General features: G+C 50.4%; 1 protein-coding gene across 2 annotated transcripts in view; it reads left to right on the top strand.

Annotated features, from left to right (window-relative positions):
- Positions 1-19,707, top strand: part of TMEM44 (transmembrane protein 44) — a 34,274-nt gene extending 14,567 nt beyond the window's left edge. Inside the window, exons 8-11 of one of the 2 annotated variants that reach the window (XM_039230356.1) lie at positions 220-324; positions 4,345-4,503; positions 15,828-15,860; positions 17,636-19,707. In XM_039230356.1, the coding sequence (XP_039086287.1) occupies positions 220-324; positions 4,345-4,503; positions 15,828-15,860; positions 17,636-17,746 (408 nt within the window). In that variant the 3' untranslated portion in view covers positions 17,747-19,707. The remainder of the gene's footprint in view (positions 1-219; positions 325-4,344; positions 4,504-15,827; positions 15,861-17,635) is intronic. The other variant, XM_039230357.1, reaches the window with a different exon arrangement.
- The last annotated feature ends 556 nt before the right edge of the window (positions 19,708-20,263 follow it).

Here is a 20,263-nt window from a genome sequence, read left to right as displayed (position 1 = left end):
GACTCCACTGTGCAGCAAAGTTCGGGAACCACTGACCTACTGTGGCCTCAAAGAAAGAGATAAGATACATCTAGAAGGAAGCAGAAAGTGAACTAGATGGGCCATGAGAGAACAGAAATAATATTTTAGAGATCCTTTTGAAGAAAATGGGATCTTGTTTTTAGAACAAGTCTCCTGACTAAGAATTCTCCTTTTTATCTCCTCGTCTGCACTGGAAAGAATTCAGATTGGGTGCCTCTCACCACACTACCGCCCTGCACATCACTCAGGACAATGGCAGCCATCAGTCGCTACATGGAGCTGACCATCGAGCCCGTGCAGCAGGTGAGCAGCGGGAGTCCAGAGGGGTGGGATGTAGTCATGGAAGGCTTCCTGGAGGAGGTACCGCTTTAGCTGCGGGATGGGCAGGATGAGGCAGGAGAGCATGTCAAAGGAGGACGGAGCTCTGCAAGGCCTCAGTGGGTGACAGATGAAAGGGTGGAGAGGAGGCAAGGGACAGATCCTCATTCTGTGTCACCTGACCGTCATCCTGAGGGACAGGAGTCCAGGAGGCATCGGGACTAGAGCCTCAGGGTCAGATGTGCCTTTTAGAGGTGTCACTAGGCAATGTTGGGGCGCAGGCCGAGGCAGAGGAGGCAGAAACAAGGCAGTCAGTGAGGGGCGCCGATAAGTCAGGAGAGAGGTGGTGTGGCCTGAAGCCAGAGCAAGGCTGCGGCAGGCGGAGAGGCGGAGACCGAGTAGGGGGTTGGCGGGCGGAGCGCTGGGGGCATGAGGGCGCACGGTGAGGAGGCCGAGGGCCCCGCGGGGGCCTGGCCTGCACACAGGGCTTCCCAGGAGGAAGAACGATAGAGGAGGAGGGAGGGAGAGAGCTGATGGGAAGTCCGCCCCGTCGCCACACCCGCTGCGCCTTCTCGGGAGGTTTCCAGTGACCTCCAGGTCACTGAGTCCTGGGTTAGTTCTGGCCTTGTTGAGATTCAACATGCTTGGCCACCGGCTGCTTCTGGTTTAGGGGGCGCTCATGCGCCCAGCTCCCCTTGCTTTCCTCCCCTCGGTGTTCAGTCCGGGCAGCGTCCCCACATGGCATCTCACACTAGCGGTGTCCAAGCACAACGTGGGATTCCCATGCCCTCCCCCTCCCCCACCCTCTTCATCTCAGGAACTCCTCTCGCCCCCTCAGTGCAGGCCTACGCCCACCCAGTCCCGTGTGTGGGTCTCCCATTTACTGGCTGTGAAATAGATCTATCGGCCTCGTACCTCCTTTCCTTCTCTGCTGTTTGTTTTTTAATTTTTTTTTAGATTTATTTATTTTTGAGAGACAGAGAGACAGAGCATGAGTAGGGGAGGGGCAGAGAGAGAGGGAGACACAGAATCCAAAGCAGGCTCCAGGCTCTGAGCTGGCTGTCAGCACAGAGCCCGACGTGGGGCTCGAACCCACGAACCGTGAGATCATGACCTGAGCGAAGTCGGATGCCCAACCGACTGAGCCACCCAGGCGCCCCCCTTCTCCACTGTTAATCTTGTCCCAGCCCTGTCACCTGCACCCACCAGCCAGGAGGGGTGATTCCACTGCGTTCCTCCTTGGCTTGAAACCCTCTGGCTTCCCATTTCCTACAGAAGAAACTCGAACATGACACAGACTTGCAAGGGCCCAGAGCCGAGCCCGCCCTCCCTCTCTGACTGTGTCCTAGCCTCTTCTCTCTGCCTTCACTCCTCCAAGCTGCCTGCGATTTCTCTCCGTTCCCGTGCCTCCAATGCTCTTCCTCCCCATTTTTTTATATGGCTGCCTCCTTCCTCTCCTTCAGCCTAAATGTCCCCCTCTCCAAGCCACCCCCGGCTGCACACTCAAAAGTAGCCTGCACCCCTCTGTCATATTTCTCTATCTTAAATGTGACTTTTTATTTAAAAAATTTTTTAATGTTTTTTTTATTTATTTCTGAGAGAGAGAGACAGCGTGAGAAGAGGAGGGTCAGAGAGAGAGGGAGACACAGAATCCTAAACATACTCCAGGCTCTGAGCTGGCTGTCCGCACAGAGCCCGATGCGGGGCTTGAACCCACGAACTGTGAGATCATGACCTGAGCCAAAGCCGGACGCTTAACCAACTGAGCCACCCAGGTGCCCCTTAAATGTGCCTTTTTAAATGCTCTGCAAAGCACGTCTGTCTTTTCCTTTTGCCGGCTGTCTGTCTCCTGCGGGGGTGCACACTTTGCCTCCTATCTTGTCTGCCTAGACCCCGGGGCGTCGGGCCACGGGCCCCCAGTAAAGGCCGTTTGGAACGTGGCATGCAGTTCCGTGGCAGGAGCCCCCGCTCAGCTTCCCAGGGGACGTCCGGTGCAGAGAGGGTTTGGGCCTGAGTGCTAGGTTTCAGTCCTTGTGGTTCCTTGGAACGTGGGTGCAGGTGACGCTAGGCGACGGAGGAGGCGCTCAGAGAGATTCCGAGCAGCTTTCACAGCTGAGGGCCCGTTCCGGCCGTTACACCCGTCTCAGGATGGGGCGTCTGGGGAAAGCACAGGGAACCCGGCAGCGTCCGGCCTGTTGCACCAGCAATTTTCAAATCCTCGAACTTCTGAAAACCAATAGTGCAGAACCGGCATTCACTCTAACCCAGGACCGAATCTTGAATGGATTCTCCCTGCAGGACAGACAGACTCCTCGGAAGAAGAGTGTGTCCCCCTTTTTCATTCTCTTCATTCATTGGCGTTTTTGAGCCAATACTTGCACGTGGCCTCTTCCTTCCTTGTCCACCAGAGGGCGAGTGGTGTCCCTGAGACAGCTCCCAGCAGGGAGCCTGCAGCCTGGCCGGCTCCTTCCAGAGCAGTCTGTTTATTGAGGACTAACTACTTGCCAGTCTCTGAGAAAATAATAACAGGCACACTTCCGTGATGCTTCTGGTGCTGGGCTTAGTGCTTAGAGTGCTGCTCTACGTGCTTGGTATCCACAAACTCATGGAAACCTCGCAGCCAACCCCTGAGGTATAACCTCCTTTTACAGATAAGGAAAATGAGGCGCAGAGACATGAAGCAACTTGCTCAAGGTCACATAGTTTGTCAGTGGCAGAACCAGGATTCAGAGTCTATGCCCTTGACCACAGTGCAGCCCTGCCTCTTGCTTGGCATAATGTCTGACACCGAGTAAGCACTTGATACATAGTTGGCTTATTAAAAATTATTATTAATGCAAATTCTCATAGGTATGATTCTTTCTATTGTTATTATCTAATAATAATTGTATTGGGGTTTTAAATTGATGCATAGAGAAAGTTAACTCGCCCAGAATCTCTTAGTTTAAAAAGCATAGGAATGGGTTTCAGATAAATCCGGTCTGATTCATAAAGAGAGCATGTTTGGGGCGCCTGAGTGGCTCTGTCAGTAAAGCATCCAACTTCGGCTCGGGTCGTGATCTTGCAGTTTGTGAGTTCGAGCCCCATGTCAGGCTCTGCTGACAGCTCAGAGCCTGGAGCCCGCTTTGGATTCTATGTCTCCCTCTCTCTCTCTCTCTCTGCCCCTCCCCACTTGCACTCTGTCTCTCTCTAGAAAACAAACATTAAAAAACAACAACAACAAAGCAAGAGATTGGAAATGCCCTCAACGTCCATCAGTAGAGAGAGGACAGGTTAAGCAGATTGTAAACATTTCCATGCTGCCACAAAAGAAACAAAAAAGAAAAACAAGAGCCGCTGCTCTAAAACTACCTCTAGGACATATTGGTACCTGAGAAAAAGAAAGGTGCACAGGAGAGTGTAGATGTGCAAGCAGCCTTTGGGGAACTAGGGGATTCAGATGGGAGCAGACCTTGCATTCTACACCCTTTTGTACCCTTTTTATTTTTTTTTAAATTTTTAATGTTTTATTTATTTCTAGGAGAGAGAGACAGCGTGAGCAGGGGAGGGTCAGAGAGAGAGGGAGTCACAGACTGAAACAGGCTCCAGGCTCTGAGCTGGCAGTCAGCACAGAGCCCAACGCGGGGCTCGAACCCACGAACCGCGAGATCATGACCTAAGCGAAAGTCGGACGCTTAACCGACTAAGCCACCCAGGCGCCCCTGTACCCTTTTTAAAAATAAACGTTTATTTATTTATTTGAGAGAGAGCGAGAGAGCAGCAGAGGGGCAAAGAGAGAGGGAGAGAGAGAATCCCAAGCCGGCTCTGCACTGTCAGCACAGAGCCCGATGTGGGGCTGGATCCCATGAACCCTGAGATCATGACCTGAGCCGGAATCAAGAGTCCAAGCTCATCCCACTCGGCCACCCTTTCGTACCTTTTGAACCAGCGTTATGTGAATGCTCGACAGTTCAAAACTGAAGTAGGCTAAGTCTCCCTGCCTGCCCTTCCCCCCTCCCCTTGCAGGCAGGCGGCAGCACCACCAGGCTGCCCGGCGATGGACAGAGGGGCCCCGCAGACGCGAACCAGCAGGAGCCGCCCTCGTACCCTCCCGTCCGGGTCATCCGGGCCCGCGTGTCTTCCAGCAGCTCCTGCGAGGTCTCCTCCATCAACTCCGACCTCGAGGTACACGCTGCTGGCCGCCGGGTGCACGGCTGCGCTGTCCCGACGCTTGCGGGCGCTTGCACGGCGCATGCGCTGCTGCGCTCCCCGCCCACGCCCGCCCCNCCCCCCCCCCCCCCCCCCCCCCCCCCCCCCCCCCCCCCCCCCCCCCCCCCCCCCCCCCCCCCCCCCCCCCCCCCCCCCCCCCCCCCCCGCCTGCGGCGCAGCGAAGGGGCATGCGCGGGGCGTGCGCGGGGCGTGCGCGGGGCGTGCGCGGGGCGGCCTACGCGGGGCGGGGCTGAGAAGAGGGTCCCACCGTCAGAGGAGTCAGGGCTGAGGAGAGGTTACCGTGGTCAAACGCGTCCGCGAAGTGCTGCGTGTCCCGGCCCCGTGTTAAAGAGTCACGCGCGCGCTCAGGCCTTACAGAAGGAAACACACTGTAGTTAACGTGTATTAGAGTCTGGGTGTTCCCCAAACCCACGTGAGCGTGGAGCGTCCCTCCCGTGAGAAGGAGCACCAGCCACACCTGCGGTGCCCTCGGGGTCGGACCCCTTGCCTGGCGCTTTCACCGACGTCACCTCGTTTTGAGTTTCTGGCTCTGTGAGCAAGACACACGGCCTATCTTGGATGCCAGTACCGGGTGTAACTCTCCGGCCGAGCGGCTCGGCCACTGCCCGCCGCCCTGTTGTGTGAAGAAGTTTCCCGTTACGGAAAACGAGGGCAGGGACGGGGTAGTGGGCACGTGGTGTCGTCAGGGTGTCCGCTGTCTTTTGAAGGGGGTGGGCGGGGGAAAAGGACAGCGCTTCGCCCTGGGCTTGTGTCCTGTTTTGGAGGTCCAATGCGCTTTTATGGAATGATGGTAATACTAAGGGGGTGGTTGGTGTTGAGTTTCGGGTTTTGGTTTTAATGGCCTCATGTTGCAAAAACAGTCACTTCGCCATCTTGGAGAAGTCCCCGAAGTTTGTCGGACTCGATGTGAATCCCCAAATGCAAAAGTCTCAGAGCCACTGATCTGTGGGAGCAAGTCCCGATTCCTTAGTACGAGGTTCTAGACCTTTCACAACTACCCCAGCCTCACGTGTCTCTCCCCCCCCCCCCCCGCACCCGCCCTTACTTAGCTGTCCACCTTGGCCGTGGACCGTTCCCTGTACCCAGGCCTCTGGGCCTTTCTTCCTGGGGTTTTCCCTGGCCCGCATGTCAGTTTCTCTTTCCACGTGTCAGAATCCTACTCAGATGCCACACTCAGATGCCACCTGCTGTGTGAAGTTACTTTGATCCCTCTCTCTCTCTCTCTCTCTCTCTCTCTCTCTCTCTCACACACACACACACACGATCAATGGCTCCTTCCCTTGGGTGCCAGGGCACACCCCTCTCTTATACAACTTCCATTGTTTGCCGTGTCATCTGGGGAGCTGTAGCAGCTTGTCCCCCCTGCTGGGAGTAGGGTCTGAGCCACCTTCACCTTCCTCTGCCCCTCGATTCCTGAACACGGCTGGCCATCGAGAGCTGGATTGTGAGGGAGCAGTTCTGCACCAGACTGAGGACCCTTTGAGGTCCGTGTATCCCCATGTCACTCGGTGTTGTTTATTTCTTGGGTCCAGTCTCAGAATCTGTACTACACCAAGCGCGCGCAGCTTGGCAGCCTGGATCCAGGCAGAGATCTAAGGTTCAAGGGGAAAGAATGAACCTGATGACAAAAGTGTGTTCCGTGAGGAGAAAAGACAGTTAAGTCAGTGAGTCAGGGAGGGGCTGGGGAGACCCAGAGGCAGTACTTGCTCTGTGGAAACAAGAGCAGCAAACGCTGAGGTAAGGATTAGCCTATGACCTTGAAAAGTTCAGAGATGTGTCTTGGTGGCAGGTTTATGCCCTTCCGTGAGCTCTGGTCCTTGTCCTTCCTTCTATTATCTCTATCTTTTTAGACATCGATGTTTTTAAAACTCAGTAAGTTCCAAGGGGACAGGGTCACACTTTTAAATAAGGCAAATGGGGGACACCTGGGTGGCTCAGTCAGATGAGCATCAGAGTCTTGATCTTGGCTCTGGTCATGATTTCATGGTTCGTGGGAACGAGCCCTATGTTGTCTGTGCTGACAGCACAGAGCCTGCTTAGGATTCTCTCCCCCCCCCCCCCCCCTCTGCTCCCTGCCGCCCCAAGTAAATAAATACACATTAAAAAAAATAAATTAGGCAAATGGAAATGAAGGCTTTTGCCCATGCCAACAGGAATGTATTTTCAGAAGGTCACCTGCCCCAGCTGCACAGTCCTCCAGCCCCACTCCCTGAAACACACACACACCCTATAAGTGACAAAGCCATTGAGGCCTGTACAGAAATAACTTTGAATTTCACCAAATATGTACACTGACAGATCAAACGGGATTGGAAAGCTTTCAGTACAGATGACTTAATATCTGAGCAGGAGACAGGGTAGGAATGTGATCCATTGGGCTTTTTAGTTCTCTGTATTTTCTGTTCCTAAAAGTAATACGCGTTTGTTGTGGAACGTTTGGAAAACATAAAGAAGATAATTGAAATTGTCCTACAAGCCTATCAACCAGCGGCTGCCTCTGGGTGGGGGAGTGTTCTGAGCTTAACAGCCTCCCTTATTTTTTGAAGCAATATTCCTTAAAGATCCGAGTTCATTTATGGCTGTGCTTGAGCAAGAAGGTATCTCTTGGCAGGTGAGTGTAACGTGGCACTTTACCTGTCTTCTTGGTCACTTACTCAGCAAGTAATTTCTGAGCATGGGAATCGGAAAGAAAGATGCGTGAAGGGTGGCCCGAGTTCACCGCACAGGGTGGAAGGCATTCGGTAAAAAAGTCGCAGACAAGAGCATTACCTAAGGGACTGAGCATGGGGACCAATGCCAGGGGACTAGGTTAGCACTGCCTCTGGCTTATGACCTCTCTTGCTCCCAGGATTGGCACTGGGATGAGACATCGTGGCATCCGTCCCCACTCTCGGGCTGCACACCCTGCCCGTCTCTCCTGGACTCCCCAGAGGGGGGCTTCTGTGCCCTCAGCCACCCCGCCCTGCCTGTGTCTGTCTGGTCAGCTTCTGCTTCCGGTCGTCACCTTAGGCTCCTAAAGTGAATGCTTCCCAGCTCCCACTGCGGAGACCCGGGGGCCACTCAGTGTCCTGAAAGTGATGTGTTTATCTCTCCTGGGGTCCTTTATGATTTTGTAACTAAACTCTTAGATGATGGTTTTATGTCCGCATCCCTGGGGCACAAACCTATTGGTGTGAACCCCACGTCCTGCAGCCGGGGAGGTGGAGGAATGGGCGGAGCCAAAACCCGCAGCGCTCTGGTTCGCCCAGTGCGTGTAAATCCATTAGTAAGAATGACAGCACTCACTGCTGACATTGAGGGCGTGCGTGTCACGTGCCAGACCCTGTGTGTTCCGTGCTTTAGGAGCGCTGTTTGGTGTAATCCTCGCAACAGCCCTGAGGCAGGTACCTTTGTTATTCTTGTTTTCCAGAAGCCGGACTGGAATTCGGTGAGTTTAAGTAACTTGCCCAAGAAAACATTAATAATAATAGTAGAGGCATCTGGTGGCTCAGTCGGTTAAGCATCCAACTTGGGCTCAGGTCATGATCTTGCGGTTCGTGGGTTCGAGCCCGCGTTGGGCTCTGTGCTGACAGCTCAGAGCATGGAACCTTCCTTCAGATTCTGTGTCTCCCCCTCTCTCTGCTCCTCCCCTGCTCATGTTCTGTCTCCCGATAATAAATAAAAGTGTTAAAATTAAAATAATAATAATAATAATAAAAATAATAGGTGGCAGACCAGGGGTTTGAACCCAGCTCTTGTCTGGCTCTGAAACCCCTGTTGTTAACCGCTCCTCTCCACTGCCTTGGCAGGGACTCATGCCCAGGGAGGTATGCAGGACCAGGCTTACTATTACCCATCATTCCCATTTTACAGATGAGAAAATGGACTCTCTTTCCAGGACTCTTGCCATTCACCAGTGCCCTTATACACAGGATAAAACGCGGGGGTTTGTAAGTAAATCCAGTGATAGCAGAACAGGAGAAAGGCCAAGCCAGAGACAGATAAGGCCGGGCAAGCTCGCACAGAGGGAGAACTTGGATTAGTTTTGCCCTTCCCCAAGTGTCCAGGGCTGGGCCGGTCAGGGCACCAGAGGGGTGACATTGGAGCTTTCACTGTGACCCATGGCCCTGTAGAGAGGCCATTTGTCTGGACCGTGTGGACTTCTGGATGTCTGCACACGAGATGGCTCACTCCACAGCTCCTGGATCCACTCGCTCATCCCCTCACTCGCCCAGTCAGCACAAGGCAGCTCCGCCCCTGGGGTCCCCTGCGGGCCAGGGCGTGCTGAACAGGTGTCCCCGTGGTCTGCCGTGGGGGCCGGGGCCCAGAGGGAGGAGGGCTTTCCAGAGTGGCCTCCTCGCTGTCCAGAGCAGCCAGCACCTTTGTGTTGAGTGCCGGGTGGACTTTCCTCCAGTGGTGAAACCGTTCCTGTGCCTTTTAAAGGCTTTTTCTTTTTGCCTCTGGGATGCGAGCAAAGATTTGAGTCCCACTTTGTGGTGCAAGAGGGCTTAGTCATTCTCCCTGCCGTGCTTCCTCCAGTGCCGGAGACCTGGTGGTAGAAGCTTTGTAGGAATTTTGCAAGAAGGCTGTTTCTGTCGTTGGAACAGAGTCTGTGTTGTGTGTACATGTGCGGAGGATGAGGAAAGGGCCGAACCCAGATTGCTGTCTGTGAAGGTCAAGTCCCTGTGTGTTCGTGCTAATTCTGTGCCTACGTCTCTTAACAACCAAGATTGCTCGTTCCTTCTCCAAACCCTGCCTCCAGCACCCGCAGACCAGGACACGTTCCTTTGGATGTTTGTGATTCTTAAATCTGAATCATTCTTTTAAGGAAAAAATTATATACATATACATACATATATGTGTATTATATATGTATATATGTGTGTATATATGGATATATGTTTATATGCATATATAATACATAAAATATATACTATATATGTAATAAAATATATTTAAGTAAAAAGATTTTAAATATATATTTATCACATATCAATTTATATATTACATATATTTTTATAAATATATATTTATAGAGGCTGTAAAAGTGCTAATTTTAGAAGAAAATACATATAAATATGAAAGAGGCCAGAACATTCCAATAGGTACCAAAGGTCCCAATCAGGTCCAGGATGCGGTTTTCCGGCCTCTGCACATCTGGGTCCTTCCCAGAGGCGGGCGCCACCTGCAGCGAGGCAGTGAGAAGCAATACTTCCTGAAACGTGTGGGCAGCTACCTGGCTCCCCTGGGGTGATCGCAGAGGCTCCCCGGAAGGCCCCCAATGGAGACGGGCTGTGCAGGAGACAGTCCCGGCCCAGGAGCCGCACAGGCGCGGGGGCTCCCCTGGGCTCTTGCCAACCCAGGCAGCTTGGGCCTGTGCTGGACTTCTTGAGTTTTAGCTTCTCCTCTGTACATAGGATTCCTGAGACTTGCCCTCCCTGTGTTGCAGGGCAATTGGGAAGGTCAAATGGGTGCAGCTGGTGCTTTGCAAGACTTGCAGAGGTGCTCCCCGTAGCGTGGTGGGAAGCAGGCTGGCCATGGAGTTGGACAGCACCCCCTCGCTCCTCTGGCCCTTCTCTGAAGGTGGAGATAATGGCTTCAGGGAGGGTGGCGAGGCTCCGACGAGGTTGGGATGTGAAAGAGCACTGTTTCCGTAGATGCTCATTCCAAAACCCCAGCTTTGGACTGGGCCATCTTGAAGGTCCCACTTAGCACCAGGCCCCTAAGTGTAAGAGCGTCTTCGTGCAGGAAGCAAGGAAAGGTTAGTCGTGCTGAGTCACTTCTTAGAAGTAGGAAGGCTTCCATGAGGAACACAAGAGACAACCATCAAACGTCAAACGTGTGAAAGTATCCTGATAGCACAGCCGCTCAGGCTGGGAGGTCTGCCTAGCTGCCAGCCTCAGGAAACTTCCTCTGGCCCCGAAATCCAGGAAAGAGCCTTCTACTTCTACCCGGACCAGCGCAGGCTCTCCTAACTGGCTCCTGTCTCCACTCTCCTCCTTCCATTGCTTTCTGCCCGGGACCTTCCCAACACTGGACCCCAGCCCCATGGCAATCCTGCTCTAAGGCCTTTGTGGCTCCTTCCTGCTTACAGGGTAAATCCGGACCCCTTAACCTGACCTCCAGCACACTTCACCTGCTGGCCAGGACCAGCTCCTGAGGTTCTTCCTTGCGTTCCTCTGCTTCTCCTCCTGCCCTTCAAGGCCCTGGCTAAATCCTGCTCTCTCCAGGAAGCCCTTCCTGTATTCCCAAGTACAGTTGCTAGATTTAGCAGACCCAAAACACAAGACGTACAGTGAAGTTTGAATTTCAGGTAGACACACTTCTTCTAAACCATTATTTGTGGTCTGAAATTCGTGTTTAGGTGTCTTGTATTTTGGGTTTTGTTGTTGTTTTTATTTTCTTATTTTATTTAAAAATTTTAAGGTTTATTTATTTTTTGAGAGAAAGAGACAGAGTGTGAACGGGAGAGGGGCAGAGAGAGAGGGAGACCCAGAATCAGAAGCAGGCTCCAGGCTCTGAGCTGTCGGCACAGAGCCGGATGCGGGGCTCCAACTCATGAATGGTGAGAGTCTGACCTGAGTAGAAGTCGGACACTTAGCCAGCCGAGCCACACGGGCACCCTTGTTGTTGTTGTTTAAATGTTTATTTACTTTTGAGAGAGAGAGAGAATACAAATGGGAGAGGTGCAGGGGGTCGGGGGGATAGAAGATCTGAAGCCAGGTCAGTGCTAACAACAGAGATCCCGATTCAGGGCTCGAACTCATGAATGGTGAGATCATGTCCTGAGCTGAAGTCAGACACTTGACCAACTGAGCTACCCAGGCGCCCCTCAGTGTCCTGTGCTTTATCTGGCATCCCTGCTCCTGAATCAAACTTGATCATGCCTACTCTGGCCCTTCCCTAGACCACTTCAGTTTTTCAGAGCAGCATCTGAACAACATTTATTCCAAACAAGGAGGAACACACAGTTTGTCCTATGTGTCAATTCCATCTCAATAAAACTGGGGAAAAAATGATTTGAAAAATCAGGAACAGGAGCCAAGGCCTTCTCACTGGGAATTGGCCTCCATACAGTGTTTGTTTCTCCTCGTGGCTGGAGGTCGGAGGTGCACGCGCCTAACCCTGCTGGCCGCTCTTTTAATGCACAGCACTTCTGTCTCCGCCCCTTTGTTCCAACCTCGGAATGGTCCTGAGCTGAAGCTGTCTGTCATCTTTGTAAAGGAAACCAACCCACCGTAGGTCAGAATCCTCTCGCCGATCCAGTTTATGATGGGCCTGTTCAGACCCGAACGAGGAGAGGCTGAGTGGTTAAATGACCCAGAGCCACCAGTAACGTAACGCGGGGGGCAGGGGGCATTTTTCTACAGAAGCCCTGGTCTTGCATACTGCACTTCGTGCCCGTGAAGCACTTTCCCATCTCACGTTCCATCTTGCCCACAGCAGCTGGGAAGGGAGGAGAGAGAAGGCAGCTGGGGCAGGTAGAGACGAGGAAAGAATACACGGGAAGGTGAAACCCTGCTCAGTCTGGGGTCAGTGCTATAGAACTGCTTAATGAACGAGACAAAAAGAAAGGGTGCAGTTTTGAAGCCTATGGTGTAATTTTTTTTTCAAGTCTGTAAGGCTCCAGGTCAAAAGGAAATCCACGTAATGAATTCTGGGAGAGAATCGTAGCTGGTGTGTATCTGGCCGGTCTTAACGCTTTGTAATCAGAAGAAGCAAAAAACTTTATAATCGGTCCTGAATCCAACACCATGTCGCCTCCCCAGTCTCGGGAAAAGTCGCTTCTCCCTAAGCGTAAGAGGACGTAGTCTGAAATGTAATCCTGGAAAGTGACCCTGTTGCCTCACTGGCTAAGACACACCTCAGAGCCTTTGGGAACAGAGGAAAAGTTACTGCATGCTTTATAGACGGGGGCTACAGGCTGCTTCTTGATTTCAGAAGCAGAGAGAAGTGTGCTTTTAGAAACGAGCAGAGTTGAAATAGTACATGCTGTGTGGTTCGTGGAGGTGATAGATTCATGATCCTAAAGACAATCTAAAGATCTGTGGTGATACTCATGGGATGTTAAGGGAGAAAAGCCATTAGCACATTTTGGGTTGTGTGTGACGTGTTTGTATTTCCGAGGGCTAATCAGTAACTGTTCATGGAGGCTTTTTCTTGGGGTAAAATTCATGGGCTAGAATTATTATGTTTTTGGGAAAAAATCTGTACAAAAGTGAACACATTTTGCTCTTGAAGTGAAGAGAGGACTAGAAAATGTTATCTTATTTTTACTTTTAAAGGATGGAGAGAGATCTCAGGTACCAAGATTTGGGTTAATTGCACTCCTTAGGCACGTTATCATCATTGGCTTAAAAAAGGAACTTTGAAAAGAAATCGTGACTACTACGTCCACTAGAGGGCACTGTTCTTAAATTTTAGATTGTCGTGCTGAAGTTTTGGAGAGAAGTTTCAAGGTTTCTTGTCAATACATTCCAGGGACACTTAACCTTGTTTTATGTTTGCTTATTTATTTGTTTGACTTTATATAAAAAATTTTAATTTTGAAATAATTTGATTTTTACAGAAAAGTTGCAAAGGTAGTACAGAAAGTTCCTGTGTGCCTTTACCCACTTTCCTGTAATGTTAACATCAAACCTGAGTAATTAACACTACTACATTACTACCCTCTAAAGTACTGACTTTATTTGGATGTCACCAGTTTTTCCATTAACATTCTCTTTCAATGTATCACATTGCATTTATTCTATTTTTTTATTTTTTAAACATTTTTTATAGTGTATTTATTTTTGAGAGAGAGACAGAGCATGAGTGGGGGAGGGTCAGAGAGGGAGGGAGACACAGAATCCGAAACAGGCTCCAGGCTCTGAGCTGTCAGCACAGAGCCTGATGTGGGGCTTGAACCCAAGAACCACGAGATCATGACCGGATCCAAAGTCGGATGCTTAATCGACTGAGCCACCCAGGTGCCCCTGTATCACATTCATTTAATACTTTTTTTAAACAAACGAAACAGCTAATAACATCAGATTACTGTTGCTATTTTGCATGAACATCTGTATTTTCTAAAGAAAGGTGAAAGTTAGCCTCTTTTCTTTCATCTCTCTTTAGTTCCATCACATATATAGAAGTTACTTCACTTTTCAACCCCTTCATCCTCACCAACATTTCTGTCATTTGCAGTGTGTGTAAAACTGTTGTTTTTTGTGATTTCATATCTTTTCCAATTAGTCCTGTGGGTTGTTTTTTTTCCAGTTTATGTCTCCCTCCCCCAGCAGGATGTTATTAAAAGATGAATACAAGGGTGCCTGGGTGGCTCAGTTGTTTAAGCGTCCAAGTTCGGTTCAGGTCATGATCTCATGCACGGTTCGTGGGTTCGAGCCCCACATCGGGCTCTGTGCTGACAACTCAGAGCCTGGAGCCTGCTTTGGATTCTGTCTCCATCTCTGCCCCTCCCCTGCTCACGCTCTGTCTCTCTCAGTCTCTCAAAGAAAAAAATTTTTTAAGTTTTTAATACATAAATAAAAGATGAATACTATGGAATTATCACAAATTTTATTAAGTCTAATAATGGCACAGTTCTTGGGGATTTTTTAAAAATGACCATGGGGCACCTGGGTGGCTCAGTCAGTTGAGTGGCCAACTCTTGATTTCAGCTCAGGTCATGATCTCACAGTTCATGGATTCGAGCCCCACATCCAACTCTGCTGTGCCAGAGCCTGCTTGGGATTCTCTCTCCATCTCTGTCTTTCTGCCCCTAACCTACTTGCACTCTCTCTCGCCCTCAAAATAAATAAACACTTTTTTTAAAATGTCCTTATCTATGAGAAACATATGAAAATATTTACAGATGGAATTATTTATTTTAAAATATTTAGGCAAATAAAAATATTGGGGAGCTAGAGCAAATAAAAGAAGGTATGTCCATGGGTGTTCATTCTTTTATTGATGTGTGATTGAAAATGTACAATTAAAAATTTTGTTTTATTTTATTATTTTTTCAATGTTTATTTTTTAGTGAGAGAGACAGAGCTCAAGTAGGGGAGGGGCAGAGAGAGAGGGAGACACAGAATCCGAAGCAGGGGCTGTCAACACAGAGTCCAATGTGGGGCTTGAACCTGCAAACTGAGATCATGACCTAAGCCCAAGTCAGTCACTCAACTGACTGAGCCACCCAGGTGCCCTTTTAATGTTTATTTATTTTGAGAGAGAGAGAGTGAGAGAGTGAGAGAGAGAGAGAGGGAATGAGCAGGGGAGGGGCAGAGAGAGAAGGAGAGAGAATCCCAAGCAGGCTCCATGCTGTCAGCACAGCCATACTAGGGGCTTGATCCCTCGAACAGTGAGATCATGACCTGAGCCGAAATCAAGAGTCCAGTGCTCAACCAACTAAGCCACCCAGGTGCCCCTAGAAACATGTTTAAAACAGAAATTTAAGGGGCACCTGGGTGGCTCGGGAAGTAGAGCATGCAACTAACTCTTGATCTCGGGGTTGTGAGTTTGAGCCCCACATTGGACGTAGAGATTATTTTTTAAAATAGTGTTGGATTTTTAATTACAAAATACTTATGAAAAATATTTTAGATTTAAAACAAATCTTTTCAAATGGAAATGTAAAAGAATTGAACATCAGGGGCTTTGTTTTAATGTGACAATAATGGTGAGTCCAGTGGACCTTTCGGAGTGGCAGCTATCAATTTGACGGATGTTGACAGATGAGTGTGACACGTGTCTGTAGATTCATAGCGCTCGATGTTGGGAACATGCGTCTCCCAGGTGCTGCATGAGGTGCCCGGCAAGCCAGAGGGGACCGTCACACCACCCTCCAAGTACCTGAATCAGATACATTTGAGCTTTGGGGTGGAGTCACCCATGCGGTAAAGGCTGATTGAAAATGATTCTTGGCTGGTAGCAAATATCCTGTATTTTCATGGTGGGTATTTTATTTGCATCTCTTAGTTTTATGGGTTTGAGTTGACTCATCTCAACCACGTGGTTAATAAATGGAAGATTTATTATTATGCCTGATGATAATAATTTCTAATAATAGTAATTTTAGATTATAATTTTTCCAAGGACCTGCAGCCCTTCCTAATTATCACAATTATCCTATTGATCATTGAGCTTAATTGTAGCCACCGTAGCTGCTGCCTTTCTGCTTGCTGAAGTCAGCTCTCCCGCTGAAGGGGCTGCCTCCTCGCTCGCCGAGCAGGCAGTGCTGGTGCTGAGCTCTGCTCTGCTCTGTGATGCTGGCCAGATCCTCCCAACACATTTTCTCCATCTCTCTTTTTATTCTGCAGCAGAAGTATTGGGAAGCCTTAAACTCGGAGCAGGTACGGACAGTCATGCTCTCTCTATTCCAGAAGGGACCTGCTGTGGCTTGATTCCCTTTCCTGTGTTGGTTAGCCCCCTCCTTGGACGGCTGGGCCCAGGCCACATTCCGTTGGTAAAGAATGAAAACCTGAGAGGCGAGTCAGGATCGGGAGACTTTTCCAGCTCTCTCAGTTGAGTTCTTTCTGCTCTGCCCAAACCATCTGGTAGGAACTCAGAAGATGCGTAACCCAAGGAGAAGCATGGTTTGGAACAAAGTTCCTTGGACAAAGCGGAGTAGATGCAGGTTACCAGTGGGGTGACGGCTGCCAGGGTGGAGACAGCCATTCCTGCACACTGTCATTCCAAGACCGTGGGCAGGTGGCGGCGGTCTCCCTGCCACCCTCCCCTGCGGGGGACCGGTGAGCACATGTTGTAGGACAAACACCTGTGCATGTCGTCTCCCAGGAATATTTCTGGTAAGATCATCTTTTGCTCTAATTTCCTTTATGCCTGGACTCCCGCAATGTTTTTATTGCTTAAAATGAGATTTTGAAACACATTGTTCTGGGGATTCAGAAGAAAGAGATTGAAAATGTTTTCAAGGGCTGAACCCACTTCAGAGAGTGCACTTGACCAAAGTGGCTGGCTCTTTCTGTTTTCCGGCAGCTGCGCTGGTCAGGAGTGAGTAGCTAGAACTCTGAAGAAGCCATTGCGGGAGCTGGTACCATGGTTCTGAGATGTCAGGGCAGCTACAACTCACCCTAGGAGCTTGTTAAAATGTCAGACCGTAGTTCCCAAACTAACTAGGATCCAGGGCGGGTGCCCGGCATCGGCCTTTCTTTCTTTCTTTTTTTTTTTTTTTCAATTTTTAAAAATGTTTTATTTATTTCTGAGAGAGAGGGAGAGAGAGAGAGAGACAGCATGAGCAGGAGAGGGTCAGAGAGAGAGGGAGATACAGAATCTGAAACAGGCTCCAGGCTCTTGGCCATGTGCAAAATTCTCTCATTTGTCACATGAGAAAAATAGAAGGACTTTGCAAATAGTGTCACCAATGCTTACATGACTGCCTCTCTTTTTTTAACCTTTTACTACTAACCTTTCCCATACTTGTCTGAATCAGAGTAAGTGAAATATTCTCTGGCAGTGACCACCATTCTAATCAAGCTTTAAGTGTTTGTTTTGGACGAGTCTCCTGAGCCTCAGGTTAACAGGAAATGGCATGATGGGAAGGAGGGGCAGGTAGCAAGGGCAGGCTGGTGCCCTGCTCTTAAGAAGCTCATCATTTACCTGGAAGGACAAAGTGGTGCCCAGAGAAAGGGCAGGGCTGTGCATGTTCAGCTGCAAATGAATGCTCTGGGGCAGTAGGGGGTGAGCTCAATGGGTGAAAGCGGTCAGGGTAAGCTTCCTGAAAGAGGAGGTACTTATCCGGGCCATAAAGAATGGGTTGAGTTGGCCTAGTCTATTGCAGGAATGAGTTGGGCATAGAGGTGGGAAGTCTCAGGATAAAAGGAACATAACTCAGTCTCACTAGAGTAAAGCTGGAAAGAGGGGGAGGGTAGGAAGGGAAGTGGGGCCGGTGTATTCAGGGTGGCTGTCCATTAATTCCTTGATTTAAAGTTATATTTGTCCCATTAGGTCCTAGAGTTGCAGGCGTGAGTAGCCTGCCCTTACTCTTTCTCCTTGTCTGTGCCTGGATCATGAGAGCCAGGACTGGAGCTATCGTTTGGGGTGGGGCATCGTAAGAGATGGGAAGAGTCTATTCCCCCAAGGTACCATTTGTGTCTTTTCTCCACAGTGGGACCCTGAGGATGTAAATCTTGAAAGGAACAAAGACAACGTGGAGATGCTCAGATCCCAGATGCGTAGGTGCTCTCTGGGGCCGGTGGTCTTGACATCTGATGAGTAACACCTGGGGCGAGCCCATCGGCTCAGAGCCATCAGTCAAGGCTACGTCAGGAACTGAGCAGGGATCAACCTGCAGTGATGCCCATGGCAGGAATTTAAGCTTCCGCAGAGACTGCCCATGAAGGTGAAGAACCAGGAGCTGTCACTGAGCTTGGTTGTTCTGCATCACGGCTCAGAATGGAGCTAAGACTTTGGGACCTGGGCGTGCGGTTCGTTTTGAAGATCAGAAGTTCACAGACCACTCTTGCTTTGAAGTAGAAACCTTCATCTGAAGGGCACTGGACCCGCTCTTCCCTTTCCCTTCAGATTCAACCCTACTCTGAATATCTGCTAGATGACAGGAACATCTAACAAATAGCTAATGTCTTTGGATCTCAATACAGCCTCATTCTGCAAGACCTGGCGAAGCCCAGGAGACGAGAGGGGTGGGTCCATGTCCTGGAGATCTGAGACATGATCACCAGTATTAATGGGACCCGGCCCCTGGCCTCCCAGTCACCCAGCTGAGTTGTCTTGGTCAACAAGGAGTTTGTGTGATCAGCGGTGTTGACAAGGGCGAGCAAAACAAATTGCCTTACACGCAAGGACTTACTCCAACTTGGCAAGGTGTGTGCCGGCAGGGTTGGCAGGTGAGGGGGACTGTCTGCTTCGGAGCTAACGTGAAAGCATGTAGAGGGAGGCATGGTGGGAGATGTCACATTCAAGCAGGGCAATCCCGTTTGGGGATTATTTTGATGCTGTGATCATGGGAGCAGGGCAAGGGTGCAGAGAATGTGGCCAAGGGGAGAGGAACACCGGAGTGAAGAAATAAACCATGATGGAGTGAGTGGAGGCCTCTCACGGTGGAGCACGGACATGCCTGAATCCCCGCGCGGCCACAAAAGCCGGCCATGAGGGGAACTGGGAGACGTGCCGAGAAACACAGCTCCGCTCCGGGGTGGTCCCTGGCAGCCTGAGACTCAGCCACTGCTGCCCAGTTTCTCCGAAGAGGTAGTGCAGATCCCAGCAGAACGGAGAAGGGGGTGCCTCCGGGCAGCAAATCGGTTCCATAGATCTCTGTGGAGATATTAATCCTCTGAGTGCCCTCTAGCTAAGAGTGACCTTAAAGCCACCCTATTTATCCCCTTTATCCAACTGCTTTGGTTCCTGGGGGTCTTGTAACGGAGTTCCCTAAAGCCAGTTTTGCTTTGTGATCTTAACCGCAGAAGAGCTGTTCCTTGAGAGAAGATGGAGATTTGAGTGGGGGATCGGGTGGGGAGAGCATTCCTGATGAAATCCTACAGACGACTGGACACCAGGAAGGAAGGTTGGTGTCCAGCCAAGGAAGGCTGAATCTGATGTGGCCAGAATGGGTGGTGCGACAGAGACTAAAAGGTAAAGAGGCTGGCAAGGAGCCAGACAGTGGAGCCTAGGGAGCTGGCACTTGAAACTGTGGCTAATTGGTAGCCATGCCTGATACCAGAGTAGGAAGATGACGGACATGCCTCAGGTAGGCCACAGCTGGGTGGTGAGGCTTTGCTGCCCATGGCCACAACTTCTCAGGACGCAGAAATGTAGTCATGGATAAGGGAGGAACGTGGAGCACATTTAATCTGAGTGTTAACAGCAGGGCAGGCGGAGGGCTCAGCTTTAGAAAGATAACGCACAGGGAGAGGATATCTGCTCTGGAGTTTGCCGTGGGCACATCCTCTCTCAAGAGGAGGCTGGCCCGTGATCCCTGGGGCTCCAGAAACTGGCTGGACCCTGACGGAAATGGCCATTTACCCAAGAGTGTCAAACAGCCTCGCTGATTGAGCAGCACAGATTCCCGGCGTCCCGGATGTTGTCTGCCTCCCTAGATCGGTGGTCCCAGCCCCCCTTCACAAACCAGTTCCTGTTGTTGGGGTCCAGTCTGGTCTCAAAGCCGAATCCCGAGTCTCTTCACCCAGAGCGAACTATTAAACTGAAAATTTTGGAAGCAAAGCTTGGTCTCCTTGTCCAACGAGAACGTGCCTGTTGTGCAAAGCGCTGGAACGCCGGAGCCTCTGTGAAGAGGTGCCCAGCAGAATGCCTTTCTCCTAGTAGGGGGGCCCCTGGCCCGGGCCTCCACTGCAGCTTCTCCCTTACTGTTAGTCAGACCAGAAGGACATGGGAGTTACGTGCCCTGAAGGCTCACTAAGCAGTGACAGGGGGGTTACCTACACAGGGGACAAACTGTAATCTTCTCCTGCCCACTCATCCGGATATGAGAGATGGTGTAATCCGGTCTCAGTTGTGTGCCGATTATCTGCATGGCCTGGAGCATGTTCCCTAACCTTTGGGAACTGAGGTAGACCGAGAATAATACCTCTCTCCAAAGCTTCTTGGGAGGACTAAGTGTATCAACATCTATGAAATGCAGAACACAATACTTGACTCAAAGTTGACCTTGAAGGGGGATTTGTTTCCTTCCTCCCTATACTTCCTGGCCACTTAGGTGCTGAAAGGCAGTTAGTAACCCAAAATATCAGACCCACAGATAGACGGGACTTCAGAGCAG

This window comes from Hyaena hyaena, unplaced genomic scaffold (assembly GCF_003009895.1).
Source record: "Hyaena hyaena isolate Hyena2069 unplaced genomic scaffold, ASM300989v1 scaffold_45, whole genome shotgun sequence".
NCBI classification, from domain to species: domain Eukaryota; kingdom Metazoa; phylum Chordata; class Mammalia; order Carnivora; family Hyaenidae; genus Hyaena; species Hyaena hyaena.
The sequence above is the reverse complement of the archived record's forward strand: the minus strand, read 5'-3'. Positions and strand labels throughout refer to the sequence as shown.